This window comes from Loxodonta africana, chromosome 2 (genome assembly GCF_030014295.1).
Source record: "Loxodonta africana isolate mLoxAfr1 chromosome 2, mLoxAfr1.hap2, whole genome shotgun sequence".
Taxonomy (NCBI): Eukaryota; Metazoa; Chordata; class Mammalia; order Proboscidea; family Elephantidae; genus Loxodonta; species Loxodonta africana.
Genome location: NC_087343.1, coordinates 47,215,704 through 47,229,158, shown reverse-complemented (window position 1 = coordinate 47,229,158; position 13,455 = coordinate 47,215,704). Strand labels below are relative to the sequence as shown.

Here is a 13,455-nt window from a genome sequence, read left to right as displayed (position 1 = left end):
TTTCCTTCTTTCCCTTTTCCTTTCCCTGGAAGAAAAACTCAGCTCCAAATCAGCCAAAAACTCTGTTGATAATCCTATCTTCTAATGTTCTGATTGATGGGGGCTGACATTACAATCTCACCTCTTGCTCAGCTGGTCTGGATTCTCGAGTTACAGACGGGGAGGACCACATGCTATGTGTACTTTGGCAGAAGAAGCATGTGGGCCTCTGCCAAGCAGAGTTGTTGCCCCAGTGATTCTCAGAAATGAGCAAAACCTGCTGGCTCAGGGACAGCCAGTCCTCTCCTCGCCTCCACAGGGACTAAGGTTTGAGAGCTGCTTACTGGAATCTCTTTACTAATCTTCTGACTTTAAAATTTCTACCCACAAGAACACATTTCCACCCACAAAAGGTGGCTTCCTGAATGACTGCCTCCTCTTTTAAATTGCGTCTCTCCAAGACAGAACTTGAAATTTAGAAATACAAGAGGCTCAGAATAGTCAAAACAATCTTGAGAAATAAGAACAAAGTTGGAGGACTCACACTGCCTGATTTAAAAATACTTCAAAGCTATAATAAGTAAGACAATGTGGTCCTAGCATAAGGATAGACTTTTGGATCAATGGAACAGAATTAAAAGTTCAGAAATGAACTGCTACATCTATGGACATTTGATTTTGACAAGAGTGCCAAGACTATTCAATGGGGAAAGAATAATAATAAAACGGAATAAAGTACTGACACATACTGCAACATGGAAGACTCTTGAAAACATTATGCTAAGTGAAAGAAGCCAGACACAAAAGGCCACATACTGTATGATTCCATTTGTATGAAATATCCAATGTAGGCAAATTCATGGAGACAGAAAGAAGATGCCTACAACTGGGGCAGGGTAGAGGTGAAGACAACAGGGAATGTCTGCAAATGGGAACAGGGTTTATTTTTGAAGTGTTTAAAATGTTCTAAAATTAGATTGTAGTGATGGTTGTATAAGTCTGTGAATATACTAAAAACCATTGACTTGTAGGCTTTACATGGGTGAATTTATGGTATGTGAATTATATTTCAATAATACTGTTAAAATAGTGATTACCAGGTTCTCTCAGATGCATCTGATACTCAGATAGCTGTATCAATAGGTATTTGAGAAGAAAGGAAGAAGAGCTGGTCTGGGAAGAAGCTCACAAACTGCTTAACTTTACAAACACAAGTGTTAAATTCTCTTTCGTTTGTCTGTGTTTTCTAAGTTAAGATGTGGGATCAATGAGAAAAAAAGAATTATTGATTTATGAATTGTGTATTAGCATCTTGGTTAACTATTTTATCTACCACAAAACTACTTAACTACATGATTCAGGTCAATCTAATTAATTTCTTTGTGCCTCAATATCTTCATTTGTAAAATGGGTATCATAATTGTATCTGTATCATTTCATTATTATAAATGTTAAATAGTATTTGTTAAGTGCTTAAAACAGTGTTCACCCTATAGTAAGTAGTATGTAAGCATTTCTTAAATAAAGTATATTTTAAATATTATTATTACAGTTATTAGTAAAAGCAATAATAATATGATTAGAGCAGTCTTAAAATATTACTATTAGTATTTCATTTCTAACTATCAGAATTCCTTTACTATATCACATTGAAGGAGGTGGACCCTGAATGGCATTTATTTCATAATAATTTATTTCATAATTTGTTTCCAAAGCCCGTACTGGCTTTGTAAGTCATGAAATAATTATAAACCTAAATTTTTATCTCATATTGAAAGCCTAGAACAATTAAGTGAGAGGAATAGGAAAACCTAAACAGAGCCAGCCCTGGTGGCACAATGGTTAAGCGCTCAGCTGCTAACTGAAAGGTTGGCAGTTCAAACCCACCCAGTGGCTCCACAGGAGACAAGAAGACAAGACTGGCTATCTGCTTCCATATCTGCCACAGGAAATCCTATGGGGCAGTTCTACTCTGTCTTATAGGGTCTTGATTGACTTGATGGCACACAACAACAAACAGAGCCAGAGGGGCTGAGCCCGGGCTTTCAAACCTCTTTGGATGCCTCACCATGAGCTAGAAAAAAGGGTTTTCCTTCCAGTCATTTGTCATGAGTCAAAGCTGTCTAGGAGAGGAATTTCTTTCATATAACTAAAGTAAATTTTAAAGATTTCTCTACATCTATTGAACTCTTGAAAATTACTTTGTTTCTAGATTTCATTTTCTGGCAGGAGAGCCCAGAGGAGAAGTCCTTGATAACTCTTTCACTGGAGGAATGTGTAAAACTGTCAAAAGCAGTAGAGCAAGTAATCCATACCGTGTCCCGGCCAATCTGGAAACTGTCAACTTCGAGGTATGACAGCTTATCATGGTGGTACTCCAGGGCCAATGGTGATTATAAGCTAAGTTTCTGGTGAAAAATTAGTGACGAATGAAGGGACAGCACGCAAAGGTAATGAACGTCTGTAATCCCCTGTTACGTGTTGCTATTAATCCTTCTACAACTCAGTGAGGTCAGTATTATTATCACCGATTTACGGATGAAGAAAACTGATGTAGCTAATTTGCCCAAAGTCAAACAGTAAATAAGGGATTAGAGATTCAAGCCAAGGCCTCTCTGACTCCAGAGCCCATGCTTTCTCAAGTGAGCACACGGCTATTTCAGACTTGCCCCTACAAAGATAAATGGTTTGATTTATTCAGAATTTTTTCCTTCCATAGCTGGTTCTCTTAAGTAATTGTGAAATTTAAACATAAAAACGTACCTGGTTCCTAAGAAAAATCAGGATGAGTCTAAGGATGATGGGGGAGTTCTGCATCCTTTCTTTTCTGTTTTATTCGTTGGTTTGTTTTTTGTTTGTTTTCATAAATGATCATGAGCAGCGTACTTCATACTTACCAGTGCCCTATACATGATAAGTGCTCTTGTTGAACTAAAGTGAACAATCTACTTCTTTTAATTTGTGATAAGGGAAACAGGAAGGACATGTTTGTAATGGTGACATCCATTAATACTAATTTGACATCAGAGAGCATTTCAGAAGGTCTCATGATTTCTCAGAACCACTTTATGGATAGTCGGAGTTCAGCAAGAAGTCATTTAACCCTTTCTTGAAAAAGCCTTTATATCCATACAAATACAGGCATTCTACAATTTGCTAAATTCAATTTAAAACCATCTAACATACATTTGGAGTCCTTGGGTGGCACAAATGGTTAAGCACTTGACTACTAGATGAAAGGTTGGCAGTTCAGATCCACCCACAGGTACCTCAGAAGACAGGCCTGGTTCTGAAAGGTCACAGCCTTGAAAACCCATGGAGCAGTTCTACTCTGCACACATGGGGGCTCCATGAATCAGAATCTACTCAGTGGCAACTAACAACAATATACGTATAATATAGATCAGTGGGTGAGGGGAATGTCCAACTGCCAAATTTATATAATCTCAGGGAAGACTTACCTAGAGAAGTCTCATCTCTGCCTGGAGGAAGAGATGAAAGAGCAACAAATGACTTCTGAGCAGGTAAAGAAACTACTGTCTATCACCGCACAGATCCAGAAGACACTAATCCAAGAAGGGCCACCACCAACAAAGGTGGTGAAAGGAGTCTTACTGGTGTCCTGAATAGGAACTTAGGTGACGTATTTTTCAAGGAAATAACATCAAAAATTCTATCAATGATGGTATTACTCTTAACATTTATCCAGTAGGTTGTGTGGACAGATCTAGAATACAAATATTTCTCATACAATAATGCTCTGTGAGAGGATGCTTACTAGTTTCTAAAAAATCAATCCACAAACTTACTTTCAAGATGCAATAACTTCCCAAGAAACATACTGCGTATATACTCAGCAATTGTCTATGTTAAACTACAAGCAACAAATGTTAAATTCAGCACGTGAGACTAGGGCAAATTTGGGCTTAGAAAATACTTCACACTTAGGTTAACACTCGAGATTTTAAAACATGCTTCCATATATTGCCTTATTGAATTCCCATAGCAAGCCCCCACGAAGGCAGAAAATGATTTTTATTTATTTTACAAATAAGGAAACATATGTTCATTAAGGTTAAATGACTTTCTCAGTTATGCAGCAAGTAAAAGGCAAAACAGAACTCCTATATCCTGGCTCTTAGTCTAACCTGTGCTACACCAGGCCTTGGTAGTAATCTCCAGGAAGATGGTAACAATGGGTTCAAGGTGTGAGTACCTTTCATAAACTCTGATTCAAAAGAAATCACCCATGAGGTCACACAGTGTTTTGCGGGAGCCAGCTCGTCCCAGCTCTCAAGAGCTAATTGTTAAATTTTCAGAAATTTTGCAAGCTGATTGTTAAACATTAAAATTTAAATATGTAATTTTACAATTGAGTAAGTTAGTTAAAAACAAGGGTAATCATTACTCAAAATTTATCACTTCTGCGGTACCATTTTTGTGTGGTCTTTCTCACCATGGTCTTGTAACTCCCACCCAAGAGACTGGGTAGAACTGTGCAAATAGGGTAATTGTACCCCACAAAGGGCATTGGAAAGTTTTATCATCTCGCTGGGCTTGAAATAAGCCATCCCAGAAGCTGGCAAAAGAGGATCCCACCACCACCAAGGAAAAATAGCTAGGAGTGAAGAGCATGTCCTTTGGAACCAGGATCCCTGCACTGGAACCAGGAAACACAGGAGAGAAAGCTTTCAAGAAGCAGTGGCAGAGAAACGACTTTAGGAGACCTTGAGGTGGACTTCCCAGCCCACGGAGCAAGAAAGCTGAGTGCCTTTGGGCAGGAGGCTTTCTGGCAGAATAGGGTGCCCCTAGGCACTTATCAGCAGAGCTAAAAGAGCTTTGTAACACTTGCCCCAGAGGGGGAGAGGCTGAGGGCCAGAGAGGTGTGCCTGTGAGTACAGCTGAGAACAGGTTTTCCTGATGGAAGAACTGTATACTGAGTGTTCCTGAACCTGAGTTGTAACCTGTTACCCCTTGCCATGGACTTGATCCCGGCTCATAGCAAACCTATAGGACTCATAGTAACCATAGCGTTTCCAAGGAGTGGCTGGTGGATTCGAACCGCCAACATTTTGGTTAGCAGCCAAGCTCTTGACCACTGTGCCACCATAAACCCCATAATCATGAGTATTGTCTGTGAGTTCTGTGTGGCCATTGCAATGCATTATGGAACTAGCAAAGAAGGAGAGTGCCATGGAAGGGACCGTTGGTGTCAGAATTGGTAAAGATGACAGAGAAAGAAGGCATGTCTGACCTCTGCTTCACAGGAATCAACTGTTGATCTTGATTCTCCTTCCCCCTTGTGAAGTTAAAGGAAGTCAGATACCATACCCACGCCATTTTTACAACTTCTTAATTATTTTCCTACATTTTACCATTATCTGGGTTCTGAAAATCATTTACATCTATTTTATCTGTGTGTGGGACTATTATATAATAATTTACTCTTGCATCACATAGGTTGAAATCTGCCATGCTGTGGGAAAAGGCAAATACTACAGTCAGGTCTCCCTCCTCCCTCCCCCCAACCCCTTCCATCATAGAACAGCAGACCACTGTGTCCACTCACATAATTTGGAAATAAGAGCCTCACTGGCAAGTTACATCAGGAAATACAACCTGCAAGTTTTCGTTCAGATTAAAGTAGACTTATTTCATTATTAATGTGGTTCTAAAACTTGTCCAATCTTGAGATGCTGCCCATGCTGGTCTCTAACTATATGTTACTGAGGTTTTAGCTAATATTCAACTACTGAGGAAGGCCATGGTGACACTTATTCAAACAAAGACCTGAAAATGACCAAGCCCAAGGTCATAAGCCACTGGTTTACTTTTCAGTGACCTCTATATTTCTTTTCATGCCTTTAGCAGGCAGCTGTGCAAATCTATACTGTATCTTACTGAAAACAATAGAGGAGAAGAAATTTAGCAGGCATCTGACTTCCCTTCTCCTTTAGTATTGGACTGGCTGTCACACAAAGACTAGAGGAGCCCATGAACGAAGGAGTAGGAAAGACAATTGAAAAGGAAGTCAGAATAGAAGATCATAGGAAGACCACAGGACAGGTGGTGGAACACAGAGCCAACACCAGGTAGAACATTTTATCAGTCAACATAGATTAGGTTTATGCTACAGTAGCAATTCCAAAGTGTCAGTGTCTTAACCCAACAGAAGTTTATTTCTCACTTTTACTACTTGGACAGTGCAAGTTAATGGAGGGGGTTGGGGAGCTTTGCTCATAGCACTCACTCAGAAACCCAAAGACTCAGAGCTTATGCGGCTCTATCTTGACACATCTTTCCAGGATCAGTTTACAAAAAAAGGGAAAGCGGTAAATTGCCCACTGAATGTTAAAGTTTTTACCGAGAAGTGACAGATAACACACATTCAATTAACCAAAGGGATTTACAGGTTTAAAGGGAGTAGGGAAGTACAAACTTACCATGTTCCCAGAAGAGGAGGCTGGAGTGTTTGTGGACAGACTAATGGCTAGCACAGGGGCCAGCCATAAGATGGACAACATCTAAGGCTTTTGTAGCAGACAATGGAGACCCAATCACAGCAACTATGATCCTGAGGTCAGGGTCCAGCCTCTCGAGAAAGTATAAAACAGTCTTAATGCAAGAAAACAAGATGGAACTTGATTATAAGAACAAGCCCAGTTACTATAATTATGGTATCACATGTAGGGGTGCATTTGAACTGTATTCTGCCCAAAGCTCAGGGTCTTCTGGGAGTTGGGACTCTGACTGAATCTCTATATGGAGATGAAAGAAGAGAAGCTGGGGAGGAAGTCAAGAAGTCCGTTAAGTCAATAATCAAGTCCTTAGCCATTACTCTATCTCTGTAACCCAAGTATTGAATATGACTGATGCCTGTTGCATACTCGTTTTTAATCTCCTCAATGTTTTGCGTTTTGAGTGAGGACTTTTAAATGAGGTCACATTAGCAATAACACCAGAATTCTGACCATTAGGGACCTCCCAACAGCTAAATGCAGAACTCAGTTACCATAAGATTCCTGCACTGTTCCCATAGCTGTATAACTTACTCAGGGATCCTCCTGTCTTCCATGGTGCCACTGGTTTGCTACAGAGTACCTGCTAAACATTTGCTGTCACCAGCAAACCACAGAGCATGGTTATTATTAGACTTCAACACACTTACTAATATACTGACCCACACTAGGTACCTCCTCTTGCTGCCTCCCAGAGCTTAAAAATCCTCAAGGCATCTTAATAGACCTGCATTCCCTCAAGCCTTCCCTTAATACCTCGTGATTTACAGGTTCTTTCTCTAATACTCACACCATAGAAAACCAGACACTACCATGTCCACTGCATTCCCCATGTCTCTCCTGCCTCTCCCTACAAAACTACCTCCTTCTTCTTCAAACACAAAAGTAAAAATATCAGTGCATATCAAGGTTACCAGCCTACCAGTTCCACAAATAGCAGGCTCTGAATCCCAGGATGGACTCAACTGAGACGTCAGCAAAAGTATGTAAAATTAGACGTTAAAACCTTTTCCCAACCTTTTCCCTGGGGTGTAGTCAACATCTCTTAGTGGGAAAAAAAAAAAAAGAGTTATTTTAGAGTCAAGCTCTTGTTCCTTACACTGGACCACTAAAAGAACTCACCTTTCTCCTTTCAAAAGTTTCCTCAGTTTTCTATATTCCCTCTCCTGGAATAGCATTCTTGTCTTTCTCTCTTTCTTGCTCTCTATGTCTCTTCCCCGCCACATACCCACCCTGCCCCCATCTATTTGGTCAACAACTTCTATTGATCTGCTGTCTAAATATCTTTCAGATCCACTGGTTTCTCTCCACCCTGACCATCACTTCTCTAGACCATGCCATCATCATGTCTCACTTGGCTTATTGCAACACTTTACTTAAACTGCTCTCCTTGGACTCGACTGTACTGGGCTCAGTTTTTTGGTTTGGCCTTAGATCTACTTCAGTTAACTACAGTTCATAGGATCTTTGCAAAACAAATATGTGATGGTGACAGTCCCCATTTTTCATTCATTCAATTAGCATTTATTAAGAACTTACTAGATGCAAACGCTTGCCTTAAAAATTCAATCCAAATACTTTAGCAAAGCATACAAGACTCCTCATGATCTGGCCCCTGTTGCCCAGTTCAATCTAATTCTCACCACTGCCTACCTGTGAACTTGCCCTCCTGCCACGCTAATATTGGTGGTGGTGGTGGTGGTGGTGGTGGTTGCCAATGAGTCAATTCTAACTCATGGTGTGATTCCAAGTGTGCAGAGTAGAACTACTCCACAGGATTTTCAAGGCTGTGACTTTTTGGAAGCAGATCTCAAGTCCTGTCTTTCAAGCACCTCTGGGTGGGTTTGAACAGCCAGTCTTTCAGTTAATAGTCCAGTGCTTAACCATTTGCACCTCCCAGGAACCACACAAAATCCTATTTTTTCTGAGATTCTGCCCAGGCTGCCTAACCTCCTTCTGTACATGCTAACATCTTTTTCTTTAATATGACACATGCTTTCTTATGTGAGGGCTAATTTATAAAGCATAAAATATTTGTAATCTGAACTTTTTAAAGAAATGTCTGCAATTTTATTTAAAACTGGTATATGACCACTATTTCTGAAGAGCTTCATTTTCTGGACATTTCAAATGCTAACTAGTATGTACCACAATATCAAAACAACGCTGTTGACTGTATTTTGCTATTGAGCAAGACTCCTTTGACACTGGATTATTTTGTCCCTCCTTGACTAAATTCTGTAGGCTATTTAATTTTGACATGTGATTTGTCCCATATATCCATTTTTATTTATCCATTGCCATCCAGTCAATTCCTACTCCTAGCGACCCTATAGGACAGAGTAGGACTGCCCAATAAGGTTTCCAAAGTTGTCATCTTTATGGGAGCAGACTGCCACCACTTTCCTCTGCAGAGTAGCTGAGAGGTGTGAACTGCCAACCTCTTGGTTAGCAGGCAAGCACTTAACCACTGCGCCACCAGAACGTCTTGTCTCATAGTGCACTTAAATATTGAATACTTCAAAACAAGAAAAGATATTATTTTCCATTTTAAACTAGACAAGCATCTTTAACATAAGGATGTGCTCTTCAGTCAACTTACTTGAAACTTTTTCTAATTCATCCACTGTTATTTCTTACTAGCATAACTGTAACAGAGGCTTCACTTGTATTTGGAAGATACCCTGCCGGATTCATAACTCATAACACCAGTCAAATCCCACTGGCTGTATTTTTCCCTTCTTCCCAGACCCAGTCAATGAAGACTTACAACCACTCACCAGGAAGACTCAGTTGATTGTCCTCTGTCTCCACACAGACGTGGGCTGAAGCCCAAGATCTGAATAAGGCCAAGGATATGGGGATGGAACCAGAACAGGGTTCCTTCCTGCTAGGCCTCAGTTTTCTGAAAAAACAAACCAGTTACTGTTGAGTTGACTCTGACTCGTGGCAACTCCACGTGTGTCAGAACAGAACTGCGCTCCATGGGGTTTTCAATGGCTGTGACCTTTCGGAAGTAGGTTGCTAGGACTTTGTTCTGAGGCACCTCTTCATGGATTTGAATTGTCCACCTTTTGATTAGTAACCAAGCATTTAACCAATTGTGTCACCAATTAAATTAAAAACTGCATTGAAAACATGGGCAGACTAAAAATAGCCCCCATGGCTATCCTTCCTTTAAGTCTCAGCTTTGGTCTTATTCCCTTGAGGAAGACTTCACTGATATTGTGTCTCTGGGTTTTATGGTTATCCATGATATCCTACTGGCAGCACACTACTTACCATATTAAATTGACTGTCTGTGGTCTCTTTCCTTAAATAAACTATTAACTCCTTGACAGCAGGGGCAAATGTTATTCCTCATTCTCTAGTAAAATGGATCCTCAAAAAATATTGGTTGAATACAAAAATGAATGAATGGTTGTTATGTTAGATATCCCCAAGTAGCTCTAGTGTTTCCTAAGTTATGTTTTATTTCTTATGGATTTTTCTTCAGGTAAGTACCGAAGAGGATGATTTGGAAACGGAATTCTGCAAGGACTTAATTTCACAAGAAAGGGATAAAAATCAACAAGAGGCATTTTCAAATCAACACGAGGGCTCTTTTTCTGTACCAATTTTCTATTCCTCAAAAAAAAGTCAAAGCGTCAACCATATGTCTGCCTTCAAACAAGCCATTCAAGCCTCCCACAAAAAGGTAATAAAAATAATTACTGATATGTCTATTCCTTCTTGAAAATTAACGCCAATTCCAGCAATGATGTGACGAGAAGCGGAAATTTTTCGTATCGAATCAATAGGATTTCTAACACAGATCTAAATAGTTTTACATTTTTTTTGTTATAGTCCACTTCAAAAATTATAGAGGTAATATGTATAACGATGCTTCCTCTTCATGTACATTAGGCTGTGTTGATATTTGTATTCTCTTTATTTTCAGTTTTCTTCGTTATTGCTTTAGGTATGTTTCTTACAAACTACGTATAGCAGGGTTTTTTTTAATATAATCTGACAGTCTCAGGTTTTAACTAATTTGCATTTACTATACTCAGTGAAATAGATGATCTTATTCTTTCCATGTTATTTTCTTTTTCTTGCTCATTTCACGTTGTTGCTATTTCCTTACTTCTCTATTTTGCTGTCTTTCTTACCTTTCTATTTACTCCATTTTGTCCTTTTAGTCATTTTGGAAGTTCTATTATACTTTTATATTGTGCTTGTGGTTCTCTTTCTCTAAGATCTCTGGGTGGCACAAACACTCAACCACTAACCTAAAAGTCAGTGATTCGAACCCACCCAGCTGTGCTGTGGAAGAAAGGCCTGGCAACCTGCTTCTATAAAGATTACAATCAAGAAAACTCTACAGAGTAGTTACAAGCCCTATATTTTTCTTTTATTATATCAACATGAAATAATACCTGTAGTCCCCCCACACACACAAAAAGGTGTTACTTACCTATTCCCCACTTCCCATCCCCACTACCTCCTTGAAAATACATTTGCTTCCCTATCCCACCCCTCTCCCACCACTATCCTCACAGGCTTCCCAACCCCTCAGTGTTAGTGAGATAGTTAAAAACCTTTGCATTCTGAGCTATTGCTAGGGATTGTTTTGTGTTGGTTTTTATCATATGAGTCGAAATTGACTCGACAGAAACATGCTAATTTATATTTTTATTCTGGCTCTTGTCTTCTTTATTTAATGGTTCACTACATAACACTTATAAATTCCAAGTTCATAGTCTATATTTTATATTTGTATTATAGTTTATATATGTATAAACCGAAAAACCAAACTAGTTGCTGGATTCAGACTCATGGCGGCACCATGTGTGCAAAGTGAAACAGCTCCATAGGGTTTTCAAGGGTATGATATGTCAAAGGCAGACTGCCAGGCCTTTCTCCCAAGGAACTTCTGGTTGGGTTCGAACTGCCAAACTTTCGTTTAGTAGTTGAGCCCTTGACTGTTTGCACCAGCCAGGGACTCATTTATACATGTATATGTATGTATATATACATATATGTATACACACATATGTAGATATATATGTATGCATATATATATATATTTATATTTACTCATTATCATTTCCTCCACTCTCATATTCCCTTTCTTGAGATCCTGTTCTTATTCAATTGTCTTTTTTTTAAGTACTTTCCTCAACTAGGGTACATGCAAGGTATCTCTTAAATCCTTATATATCTTAAAATGCCCGCGTTTTTCCAGAACAATGAAGATAAAGAAAATTTTGCTGAATATAAGAATCTCGGATCATAGTCCTTTTCTCAATTAAAAAAAAAAGTCAGTATATATTATTCTACTGTCTTCTAATTTCCATTTTTGCATATAAAAAATCATATATACAGCTAATTTTCTTTTATTCTCTGTCTGAAAACTTACAAGATTTTTTTTTCTTTACTCTTAGAATTCAGGATATGTGTAAATGTTGTACTTTTCCCATTCATCTTGTCAGGAGCTCGTGAAGTCTATTCATTATGTAAAGATACAGTTCCATCTTTTCATCTTCCTTCATCTATTCCTTTTTCTCCTGCTAGTATTTGTATTTAAACCTCTTGGATATGTCTTTGAATTCTTAAATGATTTAGGGGATGGATTTATATTTGACACATTTAGACATTTACCAAACGTCTTTTAAAATAGTATCTGCCTCCCTGCAGCCATCATTCTAAATAGTATTTGTTCTTTCCAAAGACATGAAGGGCGAGAATGAGGCCTGAATCATGCAACCTGAAAGATGGGAGGTGAGAGGAGGAGGCAGAGGCTTTGACACTGGCCAATGGGAGCAGCACATAGAGAACACCATTTTATAGTTCCTCCTGCAATTACCATCGTGCCTTTCATATATTTATTTATTCACCTGTTCGTACATTTACATAAATATGAGATCTTTCAGCACTTTATAATTTTTCCGAGCATCTCATTTATCTGCAAAAGAACTGTAAGAGGTAACCTGAGTAGATATTTTTAACACCATTTTGCAGATGAGCAAACTGAAGTCCAAACATTTTTTAAGTCAACAAATATTTATCAAATTCATACCATGTGGCAGGTACTAACTACACAACATCCAAGAGGCTAAGTGACTTTTCCACGATCTTACAGTGAGTAAATGCCACAGTCGAGAAGTGAAATCAGTCCTTCTGATTTTTATCCAGTATTCTTATCCGCCACACTACACTTCAAGCCATTTGCTCATTCATTTATTAATAATTACAACAAACTGTGGAAAGAGCCCGGATCTGGCGATATGGGCATGCAAAAATATATAAATAAATAAGAATACATAGATTCTTTCTATAATATAACTTGTCACTTCAGTTTTGAATTGTGTTCCAGATATACCACATGAGATTATTCATACAAGTTATTACCAGAATTACTAGGAAGTAATAATACACATCTCCAAGCCCTTCCTCTACTGATTCAGAATATCTGGGGGTTGGACATGTGAATCTTCATTTGTTAAAATGTCCCCAGCTCACTCTGACGCAACATCCCAGACTAGAAAAAACTGCTTAAAAATATAGTCAAAAGTGGGGATGGAGATTATGTTGAAAGAAATGTTGATAGAGATATCAGTCCTGACTTAAGACTTACAGAAGGATTTATAAATGTTTCCAACATGCTAGAGAACATTTGTGAAACTCTATCTGTAGATAAACAAACCAAAAAAAAAAAAAACAAGCCCACTGCCTTCGAGTCGATTCCAACTCAAACAGTTGTCATTTAATCCTCTAATATTTAGTCTGCCCCAAAGTGGAAACATTTAGGGCCATTTCATGGACCACATGAAACTGCTGACATTCAACCATTTTTGACCTACAAATAGTCAACATCATATGGTTCAGCTGAAGATCGCAACTATTACCCTTGATTAGATCTGAACAGAATCAGGGAATCTCAGGCTTCATAGAAAATGATACCCCAATTTTCTTA

At 38.7% G+C, this 13,455-nt stretch overlaps 1 protein-coding gene across 1 annotated transcript in view; it reads left to right on the top strand.

The window, feature by feature from the left end:
- C6 (complement C6) overlaps positions 1 to 13,455 on the top strand; it is a 75,888-nt gene that overhangs the window by 16,020 nt on the left and 46,413 nt on the right. Inside the window, exons 5-6 of the mRNA XM_003407898.4 lie at positions 2,192 to 2,330; positions 9,994 to 10,194. Coding sequence (XP_003407946.2) covers positions 2,192 to 2,330; positions 9,994 to 10,194 — 340 coding nt within the window. The remainder of the gene's footprint in view (positions 1 to 2,191; positions 2,331 to 9,993; positions 10,195 to 13,455) is intronic.